Below are 20301 nucleotides of genomic sequence, written 5' to 3' on the forward strand. Positions count from 1 at the left end.
CTCGAAGTAATAATTATTGTAAATCTATTTGAAAATAAATTATATATAATTATTCTCAAAAATAATAATCTCTACAAAGATTCAGAATGTAAACATGTTTACAAAAATAAGTAGGTAAGTATATAAAATAACGTGTTTTGTTCTATTTAGAACAAAAATATAATATTATATGAATATGAAACACTCATACCAAATTATTATATAATACATTTTGTAATTATAAATTGTATATTATAATAATATCTTAGCTTAACTTTAAGTGAAAAACCTATGTTTTATTTTATAATTAATGAATGAGTTCACGTGAATCTCTAAATTCACACCATGATATTAGTTACATATTTCTAATATCTATTATTAGGTAAATCGTTATTTAATAAAAATAAAAAACTTTAAATTCAAGATTAGTAGAGTATAATATTAACATTGACATTAGTAGTGAAAATATGGTGCCTAATGAAAATGTCTTGCCTTTTTCGGGAGTGTTAACTACATTATAATGTGACATTGACATGTCACCCCCCTAGAAAAATTATTGTTGTTAATTTTTTTAATGATAATACTTCATACATATACTCGTACTTTGTTAATCGATTATTGTCGTACGTTGTAATACTATGTTGATCAATCATCAACACACATATATATATAGTATATATGTATAATAATTAATGATTATAATAATGATTATAATACTATAAAGTGTTATTTATATAAATATATTTATGAGCTATGGAAAAACCAGTTCTCCTCACTATCATGCATTGTCTGATTTATCTTCGTCTTTATCAATAATATTTATTTTATTATCACTGTCGTTTCATGTGAATCATTTGTTTGTGTAACATTTGTTGCCCGCGTCTGCGTGTATATATAATATCATAGAGTTATTACTTATTATTAATACGTACATACAATATAACAAGAGTATATATATTCCATACTGAGACTCAATAATAAATTCATTAGAAGCACGTTTCAGTGAACATAATGAAACGCCATTTAAGTTGGGGGCATTTATTCCGTCTGAAATGGTAAACATTGATAAAAAAACATACAACCTTATACTTGAAGAAGTTCAAAATCATTTTCAAATTGAAAATTTAATACCATCTGGATCAGCTTGGTACACTTTTTGGGAAAATAAATCGGAAATAAATTTCAAAGAACTTGATATATTTGATCTATAAAAAAATGAATGTGATTTTTTTTCAGAAGTAAAAAAATGTCTAATCATCTTTTTAACACTTCCGCCTACAACATGCACGGTAGAGAGGTCATTTATCACCTTAAGACGAGTAAAAACTTGGACAAGAAGTACTATGGAAGAATATAGGTTGGATGGACTGTGTATGCTCAGCGTTCATAGACAAAAAGTTCAAAACGACAACAAGTTCATTGAAAAAGTAGTTTCAACATTTGGTTTGCAAAAACGCAATTTTCAGTTTTTGTTTTAAAATATTATTATTTTTTTTTTGTTTAATAAAAGCAAATTTGTCGATTCTTAATTTTTGTTTTTATTTTTATTTTAAGATTGTCACCCCCCTTGGTTTTGACAGATGGGCGCCCTTGCTGATATTTATTATAAGTATAAAAGTATCTTTAATACTATCCACTTATAATTTAACGATACTAGTGCAATATTATTACTATCGGAACTACAATGCCGTGTGAAATATTATGCAATGTACAGTACTTTAATTATATTATATAAATTATATCTACGCATATACAAATGTCAACATTTCACATTTAAATTATAATGAAGAAAATAAAGTATAGTATACCTAGTTTTAGATTAGTTATTGTGTATTTTTGTGGTTAAATGTCTGAATTAATTGTGTTGTTTATTGGCATATTAGAAATCTTCAATATTATTATTATCTTAATATAAATTAATGAAAACATTGATAATTTGTTAACATATTTTGTCCACGTTATGTTATAAACTATAATGCTTATAAGATGGTTATACATTATGATGATGAAACTAAACTTTTAGCTTATAACATTATTATTGCTACCTTCTATTATTAGTACTTTTATGTAAGAATGTACTTATGGATTAAGTCAAACTTATTTCCTTATTGAAATTATTAAGTAAGTAAATTATTTGTTATTCATACTTGTGAATATTATTATAATAATTAATGGGTCGTGCACTTAACCAAACTTTTCATGGGCGTATGATATATTTAAATATTGTTAATAGTTTCTACTTTTTGTTATATTATATATTTTGTTTTTAATCTAGGGTCTAGCTGCTATAATTAAACATTAAATGAAAAATATAAGTACCTACATTACGATACGTCGTATCGTTAGTACCAAAAATGAATGTTGAATAATCGACTTTAAAGTCGTTTTTTTTAATCATATTAAGACCATTGTATTTAGTAAATGCATTTAATTCATTTTTTATATAATTTTAATGTTTGAACGCAATTGCACGTAATTAAATAAAATATTTCATTGTCTTGGTGATCTAAAAAATATAATCAAATTACATAATCTTAATTTTTTCTACACGAGCTGATATTTATTGAAAATGTGTCTTAGAAAACTTCTAAATAATGTTGTATATTATTGTTAGTGCCTATATACTATCAAATCATTATGATTTATGAATATCCCATTATAAAAAAAAAAAAACCGCTCAATCATCTGGTCGTTGTTTATGTCTAGTCTTATATTTAAACCGCAGTCCTTATTGGAAAAATGGTATTGTGCCCCCGTGCCCCCTCCCCCATACAGACGACCATGGCGTGTAGGTAATACGTTTTTGACTTACCTGCACAGATGACGGTGAGTATCTGAAACAGCCAGATGACCACGTACCGGTCCGGTCTTTGGCAAAACAACAGCATGGCAAGACGTGTGGATTTCAAGAGTTCCCTAGCGGTGCGAGCGCGTCATAATAACAATTTCTTCAAAATTCCAGAGCACCCCCACCCCCCCGTGAACTGATATAGTGCCGGCCACCGGTGTTCCCGGGTTAGGCGGCGACAGTGGTTCGGACTTCCGGCGATAGTATATATCCACAGTGGACGACAATACGAGGGCTGCGCACGTGGGACCGACGAGATTTCACCTATCCGACAACGCGTGTGGACATACACAGTGCGGACGTTCGGCCTGCGGCGAGTGCACTGACGGCGCGCGGCGGCGGCATCAACGGGCGGCGAGCTGCCTCGGTCGGTGCCTTCCTACTCGGTGGGCGGCACCGTACGCATGTGCTTTCCGGATATGTACGCGTCTCGGACGGGTTTTCTGGTTTTTTTTTTCTACACTGTTATCACCATAGGTACATGATATCGACTTTGTGTGTTACCACATGCACGTCGTTATACCGTGTTAAACTCCAACACGATTCTGCCATCGCTTCGGTGCAGATCTCTAAACAAATAACAGCCACCAGACACGGCGGGCCTGCAGATTGGACAATGTGCATGGACATTATAGTCATGGCGATATACAACCGTTAATTACATACCTAACTTTTATTATATACAAACCCATCTAGACCTAAATAATATATTCGTTTTACACGCACGCCTGACCAGAAAATAATATTGATATGGCCTGTCGGTAAATAAATTATTGTTGAATTGGAATTACGGCACTTAGTGCATAGGTATTTGCTATTTAATATTTACTATATTTTACTGATTTCCTAGTTTTCTAAAGGAATTTTAAAAATTCATCACTAGACCTAAACGTGTTATTCTGCAGAATTGGACGAATCGATTTTGTGTCAATGATCTAAAACATCTATAGTTTTCCCATATGTCATATTATGTATCCATAATTGAAAAAGCACTCTATTTTCATATGATTTACTTTAGTATTTATAAGTACCTACCTTATTTAAACGGTTTATAAAGAAATATTACAACCATTCTTTAAATATTGTTATTAAGAAGACTCTCCTCCCCTTCTTTTCTAAGGGGTTTAGTGTAGGCAATTTTATTAATATTTTGAGAACAATTAAAATTGTAAATAATAAATATATTTAAATTCTAATTCTAAGTCACTTTTAGTGATCCCGTGTAAATACCATTATAGGTTGTAGCATAGTTACGATATCGTATTAAAAATATTTATCACTCGGGAAAGAACCAAAAAGATAAAAGACATGTGTAGTTGAGAAACCAAATATTAAACTTAAAAAAAAGAAAACAATGTCTGTTCAACATTACCCTTATGAAAAAAAAAAAATAAACATTATTGCGCAGAAAATGTTTTCTTTTTTCAATGGTTAAAATTTGGTTTCTGGTCACCTTTGTTACCAGGACTATAATAGACCGAGCAATGGTGGTTTTAAAGGGCGATCACCCGACCCCTTTAAAAGTTGTTTAATTCATTATGTATGACAAAATATTAAGTTACAATAGTGTATGTCAATAATTATTAAGCATTGGCAGTATATTTATTATTACACTATTACACAATTAATAAAATATAACAAAAATAAAATATAAGTACGTTTGTACAATTATTGCAATATGATGAAAACAATAATTTGCATAATATACTTTTATTCTACGGTACTAAATGTCTAAATATACCACCACTCACCTTCAAGTTCTGTCAAAACTGCTACTTAGACCGACCAGCTGGTTCTTTCTTGCGCGAAATGGTTTTTAACAAATAAATTATTTGGCGTTTCATCTTAATGCATCAGATAATAATTTATTCGTAAACGCAATAGCATTAACTATTATGCATAATATAAAATATTTGCATACTATTATTAGTTGGTTATTATACGTTTAACTTTTGTGTTTTCTCAATAGGTTTTTTTTAACTTAATGACTTTACCTGATGTAAAGTTTATTATTAAATGTACTTGATACACGTGTAAATTATTATTTTAACTTTTAAGAATATTTGCGAAGTCATTTTTATACAAATTATAGAATATGTAATACGAAAAACTAAGTATCACCTGACAAAAATGTCAATTAAATGTATTGAAGTATAAACATTGTGTATAATATGTGTTTATTGCCAGTTATAGTATACGATTATATAGTTGATGGAGCGACTGTCATTATTTGTTTAATCGTTTGAAAAAAAAAATATCCTTATACTAAGACCGTCGGATGTCGCACGTCCTCGGGGCTTGTGTGGCTTGTTCTTCGCACCAAGCGTGTTGAAATTTATTATTCTGCGATGCTCCCGTAAACGTCTTAAGATAACAACGAGACACTATAATCACAGAATAATCTATGCTATATATTCTAAGCTAAAATTATTACCATACGGTGTAGTGCATTGTTAGCGTTCCCCAATCTATTCAATGCCCGTAGGTATACAGTCCATTTATGCACATAATATTATAATTATTTTACAAAAACCAACTATTTGGTAGAAATATTTTATTCATCGCACAATATCGCTTATAGTATCATAACATTATATAGTCAGTAAGAAAATCCTTGTGATTGTGGAAAAATTGAGAGGTAATATAAAAAATGTATTGTACAATATAGGTAAGTACCTAAGTCCTAGATCATAATTTACATGGAGTTTTTAAAAATATAATATATTTCAACAAGTTATTCTTTTAGGCGTAAGCAATAACAATGAGTTATTCGAATACTAATTGAATAGATAGTAAAACGAGATTTTATATCATGGAATTTGTTTCCATATTTTACATTTATACAAATTTCAGTGACTTTGGTTGCACATATATTAATATTTGATACCGCAAACGGTTCAATTGATATTAATAAGAATATAAGATATACGATACTAAATACATGCATTACGTATATACTATTTGTATATTTATATATGTGATTCGAAGTATATGTAGATAATAATTTGATTTTTTTAAGATAAAAATTCTTAAAATTTCCACATAAAAAACTCTATTGAGTTAAGCTATTTATAATTCAATGGCCAACCATTATGTTATATTATATGTATTATATATATAGATTATATTTGATTAAAATGTGTTATTTCCGTTGATTTTTAATAATACTGTTGTTTAACATTTGCAAATGGTGTTTTGTTACCTACTGATAAATCTCTGTCTAATTGAATTATGAACACTACAGTGATAAAAAATATAAGCTGTAAGTAAACATTTTAGCTTATTTATTATAACTTGAAGTAGTAAACTTATATTTTAAATCCCGTAAAAATAGAATAATTTATATAATTTATATATTATGATGCATATTTAATTACCTAAATATATCAAATTTATTTTACTTATCATTCAAAAATAAATGTTCACATGTATGGCTACACACGTCAGGTACATATTACGGAAAGAGCAAACATTGCTTATCGGAGCATACTATTAAAGGATAACTTACAAACAAATGCAGCTGTTAATAAATGTGTTCTGAAAGTATTATAGGTATAATAAATGTAACAAAAAGTTTGAAATAGTTTTATTAGTTTTCAATTATATTTCAACCAAGATATCTTAGTATAGGTACACAGTATTATTATGACTAAAATATTTTTAAAAAATGTATAGTTAGGTATTGAATTTAATAGATGTTTTGATGTTATTTTAAAATAAAATTGTATCATATAAATTATATTATAGTCATACCATTTTAATTATATTATAAACTCTTGTATTAAAAAATGATTTCTAAAAACTATTTTCTAACGTTAACTGATTAACAAGGAGAACAAAAGCATATTTTCAAATAGATTTCCATATTGTTGTGCAATAATATGTCACCGAAAGAACTGATTTGAGAGGTTGTACGATTAAATATTATAACCAGCGAAGCGTGTTCAATCTTTGTCTTCGGCATGTTTGCCGACCTCGGGTGTCGTTCTTCAGTGCCGTATTATATGCTTCTCAGATCAAATACACACACACACACACACACACACGTGTGCGCGAGCGCATATTTTTTATTTGATGTCTAGAAATTTTTTTTTTGTTTTTTATAAAAGAAGATTAAAATCTGCAATAAAACGGAAATAAATGTAGCGAATGAAATAGAGAAAAAAATGTATGGTGTGTAATGTAGGTATATTGTATCTTAAGTCTCAACTAAACTATTTTATTATTACTTTTTTTTTTTTCAAAATATTACTGTTTGTGTTTATTTGTATAGGTAATAGTGATTACAATTTATTTAATTCGATTATTTTCATTAGCATAGATTTATACGTTTATTTGAAAAAAAAAATATTTTTTACTATTTTTTGCTTTATGTTTTTGAGTATTTACAATTCCCTGTTAATATTTTATATTCAAATTTGTATTTAATTCAACAATTCAATTTGAATTTTGATACCATGTTTTTGAATTTCATATTTTATGGCTAGATTAAATATGAATGTATACCTGCTACTTTTTTTAAAACATAGGAAGAACCAAATTACATTTTTTTAATTTAACAATAAATTAAGATGCAATGAAAGTATGTATTTGATATTATTATTATTTATTTATGTATAATAATAATACAATGTATTGTTATTAAAGCGATGGAATATTAATGAGATTAATAATGGACATTTTGTTTACGACGCTAAATATGTGGTCCAAATTGCTTATTAAATAATATTCAATTTCATATTTTAATAGGTTAAAGTATTTCATGACAAGAAAGCAGAACATCGATTTTAGATAATATACATTGATGTACTTATCTGCAATATTGGTACTACTGATTATCATATTATATAAATCTGTATTAGGATTGAGGGAATAAAAAAGATAATTTGGCTGTATTAAAAACAATTTTATATATTTTATTGATCGTATGTCCAATTATGAAAAACTGAACATAATTTTAATTTATACCTATTACTCATAATTATATACTTATCAATATTCTTATTTGAATTGTATATTCGTCGTAAATAAAGAGTCGCAATAATTTTTTGAAAAACGGCATTGTCCTAATCCTGTTGTCTCCGAATCTTTCAATTATTTTACCCTTCCTCGTTTTATTCTTTAATAAAATAATATTGACGATGGTAATTTTATTCATTGTTATTTTGCTGTTCTGTTTACCGATAAAACAGTAATAACGGTGTATCTGTTTTATACGGATAAGCTACGCACGGTGACAAATTTTACACACATACTCAAAATAACAAACAAAATATCTGTCTTATAAAAAGAAAAACGATTCACTCCCCTTTCGTTTTTTACGTCGATATTAAATCTACATATATTTATAATCTCTGGTCGTGATAGCATACAAATGTTGAGTATAAGGATAAAAAATGCATATTCGCATAGACTATTTCAAAAACGATGTATCAAAAATATACAGTTCTGTAATTACACTGCGTTCGACATCAGATTTATTTTTGAAATACTGTGTTTTAGAAGGGGGGGGGCGGTTTATTTGTTATAACTAAAACATGGTATTTTATGTACAACTATTGCAATCACGGTGTTCCTAAATTAGTTTTGGAAATATTAAATGCTATCTAAAAGTAGTAACAGTACAGTGATCAACATGTGCTTTTCATTTACTACACTGATTTGAATTTTTTTTTTATCGTTTTTAAATTATTAAGAGGAGATTAGTTCACAGTTTATAATTTAAAATACAGTTCCTAGTATTAAAGGGTCTAATATACCATAATATATAAATAATGTGTAAATGTTTTCAGGCTTTATTATAAAATCTTTTTTGAAATATATTCTTCGTATTTACAATAAAAATATATAAATGAGTGCAATGTGATAATTTCTGATTCTTTTCTCTCCCTTGGATAAAAAAGAAATAATAAATAAATAACAAGTCTAATTTATAAAGGTTTTTTATGAAGCATAATTATTTAAAAAAACAATTTTTCTCAGAAGTTTCAAGCTGCAAAATTGTTTCTTCAGACATTTGTTATTTTTATACATTTATAAATATTGTTTCAACGAACTTTGCGTTCGATTTTTATGTAAACATTAAACACAGTATACTTTCTGGAAAAATCCACCATCAATTCATCTAAAAGTTACTAAGTATTATTACGTATGCGTATATCATTTAAATATGATCTAAACATTAGTTGTATAAATCATAAATTAATAAAATTGTTAAATATTAGTATAATTTACTGTCTAAATAGAGCTAAGACACTTAAAACTTAATTATTTTGATACCCTTTATTCGGATAAATCTAACATTTTAATTTTCAACTATGGATACCTACTTACTATTTTATGCGAATAATTTTCCAACACACTTCAAATAAATTATTACGAAAATCGATTCGTTTAAACTTGACTTTAAAACGGGATTTATAGAGTGGTTATTTTAAATGCATAAAACAGACAATTTTTTTTCAAACATTTATCTATTTTTGAAGCTGAAAATAAATGGTACCTAAATATTTTTTTCTCTTATTTCATAGAAATATAAATATAATTTTTTTACATTACGGTTTCTTTTTTTTTCATTTAAAGGTAATATTGATAAAAAAAATATAGTGGATGAAAATGTATAATTATAGCGACATTGATAAAATCTATTTCAGTAATTAAACTAACACAACGTTTTTCGCGTACTAAAATCATGTAGGTACCCGTTTTATTATAGCCAAGAAATATAAACTAAAACAAAGACATTAAACACTTACATCAAGGGTGTGACAATACTATAAGATTTAATGGGTACATTGCAGTAGGAAAAAGCAACATAATACTATCCAAACGCTACTTTCGGTTACTAACTTAATGGTTTTATTGTACTGAGAATTTCAACAATTGTTTTTCGTATCTTTTTACACATATACAATTTAATAATAATACTTTTTATTTAAATGTCTTTGTTTTTGAACAATACAAAGATCTAAGTAGTATTTTTTTAAATATATAGGATAAGTTATATTATGGTTACAATAATAGCTATATTACACCTATATTATAGGTACACTAAAAAAAAAAATATTTTAAACTTTAAATTATGTATACCTGCGAAAATCAAAATACTACCTCGTGATTACGTAAATGATTTTAACATTTACCATAAAATATCATAACGTTACAACATATTATTATATCCATATACCTAATTGTTCACATTTTGAGCACCTCTACCAAGAACTATACCTAATGGTATTAAAAATTATAAAAAAAATGATGTACCACTTGATTTTAGGTTGTAATATTTTAGTTGTTTTTTATAACTATGTATCTAGTGATTAGAAAAAATCAAAAAAGGAAGAATTCAATTATGGTGACAGTATATTATTACAGCATAGGTACAGTTATAAATTCGGTTCTAATACTATAAGTAACGCAATCTTGATGTTGACTAAATATTGAATTGTAATATAAAAAAAATACACGAGTGATCCAATATTTTTATTCTGTTAGTTATATCAACAAACAACAAAATAATAATTTTGTTCATCACAAAAAATTATTATTTTTTTTTTTATGTTTATGTTAATCAGAGAGGGGTAGTAAATAAAACCACATAAATTCCATAAATTCCAACGATAGAACCAGCTAGTTTGGAAAGTTTTAATTTCCTAGAATCGGCTATTCGTAGTTTAATTTTGATATCTTTTAATGTATATTGTAGGTATCTATCTTTTTTTTTTACATTGATTGATTTAGTATTTTTCATTAGGTATATTTTTTTAATGATTATAACAGTTGAACAGAATAAATAAATGAAAAACATTTGTACTTACATTAAGTTTTACTTTGACTCTATTTAATAGTTTAAGACCGAGCAAAGTAAATTTTTGAGGTACATAAATTGTATAGAGCTGTACACATAATATGCGAAGTCTATTCAAACGTTGATTACGTATCTACATGTTATGTAACACACACACACACACACACACACCTATATATATACGGCGTGTGTGTGTGTGTGTGTGTGTTTGTGTGTGCAAAGATAGTAAGGGCTGAGGGCACGTTTTGTTTTTTTTTTTTTTTGAAAATCGTTTTTGATTCGGTCGTTACAATTGCATTTTGAGAGCGCCCCTACTCCAAGCCGGTGTATAAATAAAACGCGCTAGTGTGTTTTATATTCCGCATGGGAATAACGTAACATAGTGCTTGCGTATGCCCGTATATATACAGAAAGAATCGTTTCTTTTATCGTCGCATAAAAAAGGAGCAGTACGGATTTCTTATCAATAATGGGTCAAGTTTTCCGTCGTTAATTTGCATTTTTCAACAACGTTGAACCTATACTGTGGAGACTGAACGCCCAGTATAAAATACAGTTGATAAATATCGAAACCATTATCAGATAACCATAATAGAAGACTTGTTCTATGCAAAATAATCTATCCTTTGGTTTTTTTTGTTAGTACACATACTTGCAATTACTTAACAAGACTATGGATATTATATAAGTATAATAATGTATGCCTAAATATATGTATAATGATATATTATAGTGGTATAGAAACGATAATATAAATCCAAAATAGTTAGGTTATTATTAAGTATCTGTAAATAATAATACTATGTTGTTTCTGGTTTTAAAATATTTTTAACTTTTTACAAAAAAAAATATATACATTTTTAAATCCATAAAATCACAAATAATAAAATTCAATATAAATATTAAGGTATTTTAAACCAGTAAAGTAAAAAAATAAATATTATTAGAGTTCCATAAAATAAAAGTACTTATGATATACTTTAATGCAGTTAAACAAAATAATACACTTAAAATTATTGGTTTTTTGTACCACATTTGTTGTTACTTGCACAGTTATTAAAATATAAATATGGCTTATACAGTGTTATATATTTTAGTAATGTTTTGTGAATGTTCTATGCGGTTCATTATCTAATGATTAATTGTGAAAAATGTCATAGTAGTTTGTATTGTTATTGTTCCGATATTTTATGACTTTTGGCATATTTTTGTACAACATGCTATAAAAAAAATGTTATGTAAGGGAAAATAATATATTATTTTTATTGTCTATTTTATTGGTAACATGAATTATTTTGTATTTAATACATTTTACTTAAAATTAATGTTGAAAACGGAGCTTTCGGTTTCAGAACACGTTTTATTTTACTGAAGTAGTGATGTCTATTAATAGAAATTGATACAAAACGAATTAAATATATGTAAGTACCTATATATTGATACAGGTAACTGAAAAGGTTTTCTAAAATATGTATATGGTGTATCTCGTTATAGAGTAAGTCACTGTAATGGATGAGTTAAATTTATACTCAATGATTAATCTTTGTATACAAAAAGATGTTCTGAACGGCGACAGTGATGTATCAGACGTCTTCAAAGGATATTTTATAATTTATTTGTGTTACTATTTGTAAAATAAAGTAAAAACTATTAGTATTAATTTATTTTTCTATTTGCTATGTACTTATATAGTAGGTTGGTTTGATGAGAGAGCAGGGCAATTGATTAGCAATTAATCATAAAAATCTTTATTAGAAGTTCCACAGTAAGGGAGTGTACCGACGTACTATATAGACTGTGATTGAGCTGTGCACAGGTTGAAAAAATTATTGGGTAAGTAGGAGTTTGTGACCTAATGTATTGTACACTTACTATAATGACTGCACAAAAAATATATAATATTATTATCAGCTTTTTTTTTATTATTATTAAACAAATTGTAGAATATTTACAATCTGTATATTGTATAAGTTATATAATGGGTACATTTCGTAAGAGTTTATTGACAGGAATAGGAAGCCATCCATTGATGGCACCCTGTGCAAACGTTTTTGAGGAGAGATAGATTCGGTAATATTGAATTGAGTCCATGCTACTTTTATGTGTTTGAATTGAGTCCAAGGTATTATCTTAATATCTTTGAATTGAGTTAATTGAGAATAGATAAAATGTAATAACTACTTGTTAAGCCGGTTACCTTGAACCTTGATCATATTATACCGGATACGCAATGATAACGGATATTCACCAACGGCCCTAAAGTTTGGAGTGATTTTTCAGCAACCACTAATCAGACCTACTAACAGTTGTGAAAGTTTTCATGCAAAATTAAATGCCTTTTTTCATTCGGGACATCCAAATATTTTTATTCATGTGGACACTCTTCTGGGAATACAGTCTGATACATATATTAAACAAGAAGCAAAGCAAAGAGACCATGTAAAAAAACATTAAAAAAATAATTTTTTTACAGGAGCAGACAAACAAATACATAAATATTCAAATTAGACAGATTTAACTTTTTAAAATCTGTATCATTTAAATTTTTACCAGCAACTATTTAATTATTAACATTATTATATTACACGTCATAATTTCTTCATATTTATTATTATTATATGATTAAAAAAACTTAAAAACTATTTAGGTAATTATTAACATTTTTATGCTACACTTAATTATTATTATTTTTAATTGACTTTTTATACTTATTAATATTTATCTATATATTATATAAAGAAAAGTGTACTTTACCAATAATCAACGCAGAGCCGAACCTATTTGAGCAAATAGACTTGAAATTTCGAGGATAGATTTTTTAATAATTTCATCGGGCACTAAGAAAGGATTAGTTGAAATTTGCATTTAAAAGAGGTGCTCAAAATAGGGATCTTTAGGTTCACGATGGAAATTGGAAATTTTATTTTTATTTATTTTTTAAACAGTTGCCATTGGTTACTCTCTACAGTAGACATTATTATTTATTTATTATTGGTTATTTGGCAGATCAGGTTAGGTTAGGTTAGGTTAGGAGGTTAGCAGGTTATAAGCTAGCACCAAATCAAATTATTGAACACTGGAGCAAGTTACACCCAAAAACAGTTGAAAAATCATAATTTTTTTAAGTTGCAATTTTTTTACGGACAGCGGAATGTATGGGTTCAGGTTGGTATGAATGTTTGTGTGTAGATTAAACATCTGGGAAGAAGACAGACTAATTTATGAATGGTTAAATTTGGTTTTTTTTTATTCATCTGATATTAGTAGTTATGTTAGGTTAGGATTTTGTTTTAATTGATTATATTAATCCACCATAGGTGCAATACGACCAACTTGGTATAACTTTTATACTTTAGAGTTAAATCATACACCTAAGTACAAACAGCACGGGGTCCACGATCTACCGTAGGTAGATTGCCTACCTGATAATATACTGCTGCGAATCATAATTTTTATTCCGGGAAACGGAAAAGTTAAGATACATTTTGAACACCATTCACCGAATATTAAATAACGAATTGTACAAAGTTCGAGTCATAAAGAGTTGGTATATTTAATGGGCAACGAAGTGCACGGGATCAGCTAGTTATATGATAAAAAAAAAACAGTGTACCTATACAATCATACATAATAATTATTATTTTTAAATTAATTAACTCTTTATACTTCTTCTTATTATTATTATGATTAACAAAAAAAAATCACACACATTTTTTGGGAGACTACTCATCCAACATCCACGTGGTCTCTTCTAGGTAACGTTAATAGGCTGAAGGGACTCAACTCGAACAACCTAAAAATATTGGTCGGATTCAACTCCGATAACCCAAAAGTATTTGCGGGACTATGAAGTACTGAGTTTTTTTATTTTTGACCCTTCGCCTATCCGAAGTACAAACTGAATACAATTTTATATTAGATGCTACTATCAATGGTGAAGATCAAAGTATTTTTCTACAGTAAAAATCATTATCAGACTAAAAATATCAATTAATTAGCTCCGCTCAAAATCTAAAATCGGCAAATTATGATTAATATAAAAAATATCTTATAATATCTGTATAAAAACAATTCGTATTTCTGAGTTAAATATTAACAGATTGTAGTGTTATCTATAAAAATAACAATATAGTATAGTATATAATATAGTTTCGTAAAAAAAAAAAACTGTTTAGGAATATAAGCTATAGAAACAATTTGGTCAGTATTAAAATAATGTAAATAAATTATACCATTATTGCTTAAAGTTTGTTGGGATACAATATTGACATTTACATTATTATATTTATAAAATAATTTGATATGGTGTATAGTGTATACAGATTACAGAATAGCTAAAAAAATAAGTTTCAATACTTTTAACGTCACTAACATTTTAAAATAAAGTCATGTTTTTATTAGATGGCGTGACGAAAATTATTGTCGCCTTAAGAATGTTAATCGTATCATTTGGTTTCATTTCAAGCGGAAAATTGTGTTTCCGTAGTGTAGCGCACATACGGTTGTCGTGCTTATAAGAATGTAGACATTTCGTAAATACTTGAGGTTTAATTCAACTTAATTGGCAGATAGTTCTCCATCTAGTACATCCTAAAATGCTCGAATCACGTTTTTGAACAACTGCGTTTTCCATTTCGCTTCCATTAAAAATAAACACATTTAGACACATCTAAACTTTTGTTGAAACTGCTCCCGAATATTTCAGAAACGTAAAAAAACCGGAGAAGTTGCGCTGTTTCAGCACTGAAGGTGTCGAGTGTTCGTCGATATTGGCTAGGTTACTGTAATGGATGTGTTACATTTAAATTCAATAATAAATTAATGCATATATATAGGTACGAAAAACGATTCAGAGTAGAGACGGTCTGTCAGCGTATGTTTCTATGGATATTTATTAGGTATATATTCAAATATAATCGTTATTTATTTTTCTATTATTGTGATACAGTAGATTGAAATAATTTTTATCAATAAAAAAAAATTGATCCCAATATATAATAATAAGTATATTGTAGATCGTAGATGTTCATAAATAGTAATGACGTTTAAGTTAATATATACGATATGAATAGATTTGTCGTATAAATAGCTTAAAATGAACACAAATATTTGGAAATTTTCTTTGTTTATAGAAAATTATTGTTTTTGCAATATTGAAATGTTTTGAATATCTTTAATCAATATTTTTCAATTACCAACATTTTTTTAGTTTTTCACTAAACATCATTATACTATTTATCTCATCATCACCATGTACAATCTCTATCTCTCTCTAATAAGTATACAACATAATGGTGTGAAGTTTTGAGGGAATCTATGTTGCTTCCCACTGGGAATTATCACGTTGAACAACTGAACAAGTTTTCATTTGTTGTATTATCATCGCTCCCTGGAAATTATTTTATCGTGTTGAAATTCTATGCGAATTCTCAATGTTTATCTTTAACGATTTCCTTTAAACCTTTACCGTGTATATTTAAAACTTGAAGTGTATTCTTTATTGAATAATTGGCAAAATTTCGTATCTACCCCCTATTAGCAACAAAACGTTAGCGATAAAAGTGTATAACTCTAGTATAGAGGCGTTGGTATATTGTTATATGATAATAAATAAAGAGAAATATACTGTGTAACAGCTATATAGAAACCATGTATATAAATAATAATATGTATATATTGATAGATAACGATATCTGGTGAACAATCTAGAAACGAAATATCAAAATTGTATAAATAATAATAGTAAACGGTATTGCTATTTGTATTGTTTTCGTTACTACGAGTTCTGCGAGCGTAGGAAGTGAGATATAAATGTTATATTTTATACGTATCATAATAATTCGTAGAAGAAGATAAATATAAACCCCGATTTATCACTATGTCACAAGAGTAAAAAAATATTATTAAAACTGATTAATAAATTGTGCTGTATTATTGATAGGCTTGAAAACCGTAATAACAAATCGTAGCAAAGTGAAAACAGGAACAAATAAAAAAACTATGTGCATATAAATATAACGTACTTTCAGTCCTGGAGGGGATTAACTTAGTTGAAAACGGTAACGCTGTATGTGTGCTGTCTCGATAGACTGGAATTACCGTTTTGAGTGACAGACCTTTTTCCTTTATACAATTGATCGGATAAAATGCCGAAGGGAGTTCAAATGCATCCTCACAATCGTACTGTATGTGTGTGCGTGTGTGCGTTTGTGTGTGTTTGTGCGGTCTACAGGACGCAAGCGCTTTGAGCCGGACAGAGCTGAGTAAAAGCAAAATTATCGTGTCAGGAGGATTTACGTCCAAAGGCAAGCGCCGCCGGACTACTCGTATAAAATTGAAATTTGACATAATTTTTTACTACTGACCAAACGTCCTTCTCAACTCATACGGTTTAGCTGACATTAAAGCACATTTTTTTTTAGTCCATGAGTACATTTTGCACGCGAAACGTACGGCAGCGTTGAGGAGCGTCGATAATTTTATTTATTACGAGAAGTCAACGTGAATTAAGTCGTTAACAGCACAACGACCGTCGGACATAGCGCACACAATAGTAGACGATCGTAACTCATATGTTATTCCAGGACACAATGCGGGTGAAAGGCTCTGCAAACAGTGAAATGGTATATAATATGATTTATGCAAGTCCAAAATTGATTTGGAAATTTTCCGGATTTGGACGTCCGTATTCCAATAGTGACTACATCCGATTTTCTCTGAATTAAACTGTTATATTGTAGTTTAAAATTCATATTCGGGTCGTCTGGCACAAAGACGGAGAAACTTTTTAACCGAGGTTCAAAAATAAAACAAATAAGTACGGTGGCAAAAAAGAAATACACTAATTATTTTTCATATCATATTTATTCATTTTATAACCTAATAAATCTTTGTCTGAATTAAGTGAATTGAGTTGGCTGTAATTTTTACACCGCTGGTAAATTTCAGATGAATACGATATAACATATATTTTAATACTATACATGCAATTGAAAGATGGATATATTTGAAGTGCTCGTATACAAATTATGTTTACTCCATGTTTCTGTAGTTTTCAAAACAAATTACTATAATATATAAAACGGTAGTAGCATCACATAAATGTTTTTATTAAGCTGCGCTAATTAGAAAACTACCTGACAAAACTCGAGTATTCCATTTATGGATTGATATTTGATATAAAATTTGTTACGTCTCCTTTTTTTTTTTTCTTTAAACAAGATTGTTCTTGCTTTTGCTCTAAAATTAACATAACTATCATATACTTTGCCGGTTGCTATATAATAATGCGATAAATTTGGGGCTAAAATAAAATAATATCATTAATGAATTGATAAAATGATGTCGCGAGATTTATAATATAAATGCAGGTCAAGACATTTCGTAAGTGGGATGTTGGACACTTCGAGTTATTCATATCAGCGTAGGAAAATAGATCGACGTAATAATTAAAACAACTAAAAGCATTTTATAACATGCCATGCATTTTATTTTCTGTCTTCGAAATTTAGAACTCCTAATGTCAACATTAAAATTTAATATACCTGTGATGAAATTATACAAATTCAATATTATTCAAATTGTACTTTTATACAATAAAACGGAAATTTTATGGTGTTCGAGTTTAAATTGGATGCAAATTGAATTAAAAATGTTGTCTCTTGAAATAATAATATAATATTTTACCGTAGCCAATAACTGTTTCATAGGTATACCTTATATAAATTTAAATCTATTTTCATCTGTTTAAGTTTTTAAATGACGAATGATGATTCTCGACACGGGATTATATAAATCTACTTTGAAATGAAGAAAATAATAAGTTGCTCAAACTGTTGTAATAAAATGTCTGTAAAAGTATTATAATTTATACCAAGTTTTAGTTTTGACAATATATTTTATATGATTATACACTTTTTTTGTTTAATAATATTCTCATTAATTTCATTTTTGAAACTTAAGTAATTAACCACATTAATTATCACTGTATTCGGTTTTAATGCGTACATAATTTCTAGAGATGGTTGTTATACATAATATCGTCGTGTTACAGCTTCTCTTATGAGATTCATAACTTGACTAATGGCATGATGGGATGGGTTGTGTTTGTCGGTTTTTTTATGCAAATGTTCCATGATCCGTTTAAAAATGTAAAAAAAAAATATATTGTAAATTATAATAACACCGATTCATTGCGTTATTTACAAAAATGTTATTGAATTAATGTTATTTTATTATGTCTATTTATTAGAGTTTCTCAATTGTACTTGTAAATTAAAATAAAAACTGCATTTTGTTAACTAATTGTTTAAAAATGGTAAATTTAGAGTCGCTGACTAAAGCAGGACGCTTAATGGTACACTGGTATAGAAATATATACATATGAAATATAATGTTCTTCTACATTTTACCTGTAAAAAGGTTTAAATTAAATTTATTACAAACCCTTTGAAAAATAATCGGTACATTATATAGTGTAAAAGCTTTAATTATTGCCGTGTCATATATTTCATTAAGGTCTTTCATTAGTCGTTTGTAATTAGCTTTCATTTAGTTTTGAATTAATAATAATTGTGTAGTTGAATAATAATTTTTTTCTCATCGAAAAATAAATATATTGTATATATACGTCTTATTGTGCTATATTATAATATTATTATATAATAACAAAATAATATAAAAGTCGTATTTATTTAATTGTTTTTAAGTTTGCCTTAATACTATACACGTTGCCAATGGATACAACTTGGAAGTTTGAGGGTTTTATATTTTTAGAATTGATTATGTCAATGCATAAAATAAAAAAAAGTGTACATAATTTGTTATTTTTTTTGCTTATATTTAATAATTAATTATAGTTATACAACCTTAACAGTAGAAACATCAGAAACATTTCTGAAAGAGTATAAAACTGTGTTGTTGCTCGTAAAATTATAGTTCAGGTATTCTGTTATTATTAGTCTAAGTTAATTACGTTAATAATAATTATGATTATTACATAAATTAAAAATGCCAACAGTTTTATTTCCATCGTTATAGCTTGCTGAACTTTTATCGTTGTAAAAAAGTTTTGTTGGTTCGTATAAGCAATAATTACAATATTTTATTAAGTTTATTAAAATCATATTTGGAAACATTTTACTATTAAATAATGATGAAAATATAATAACTAAACGATCTATATTATTTAGCCTTTAATGAATTTTTATTGCTTAATTACCTACTCTTAATAAATATTTTAAAGTATAATCGATTTATCACAGTCATTGTTATGTTTTAATAAATTATATACCTAAAACAATACAATTTTATGTAAATTATTAATTATTATACCAGTATATTCTTAATTATCGTATTCGTTATTTAAACACGTCAGCTTAAAGTAAAAGTAATACTATATTAATATATCCAACCATAAATACTGTTTTATTACACAAAATAATTAAAAATATATTATAACTTTGAGTTTTGATACAATCTTAGATATTCTCATTTGAATTGGAAATAATTTGCCAATACAGTTTATATGGAAAATATATTATTACCAAACTGGACAAGTTATTGTAGCTCAGAGAAATAATATTTATTTTATTAAATGTGTTTATTTTTCTACGATGTTCTATTATCACGCGTTCGTATCTAAAATATTAACAATGTTCAAACGAAG

The 20301-nt window shown here is 27.5% G+C and overlaps 1 protein-coding gene across 3 annotated transcripts in view; it reads right to left on the reverse strand.

Annotated features, from left to right (window-relative positions):
• Positions 1 to 20301, reverse strand: part of LOC100169535 (lachesin) — a 215572-nt gene that overhangs the window by 123072 nt on the left and 72199 nt on the right. Inside the window, exon 1 of one of the 3 annotated variants that reach the window (XM_008181078.3) lies at positions 2792 to 3164. The exons of the other annotated variants lie outside the window; for them this stretch is intronic. Within the exon in view, the coding sequence (XP_008179300.1) occupies positions 2792 to 2867 (76 nt within the window). The 5' untranslated portion in view covers positions 2868 to 3164. Of the gene's footprint in view, positions 1 to 2791; positions 3165 to 20301 lie in introns of those variants that run through there. 3 annotated transcript variants of the gene reach the window in all.

The sequence above is a fragment of the Acyrthosiphon pisum genome, chromosome A1 (genome assembly GCF_005508785.2).
Source record: "Acyrthosiphon pisum isolate AL4f chromosome A1, pea_aphid_22Mar2018_4r6ur, whole genome shotgun sequence".
NCBI classification, from domain to species: domain Eukaryota; kingdom Metazoa; phylum Arthropoda; class Insecta; order Hemiptera; family Aphididae; genus Acyrthosiphon; species Acyrthosiphon pisum.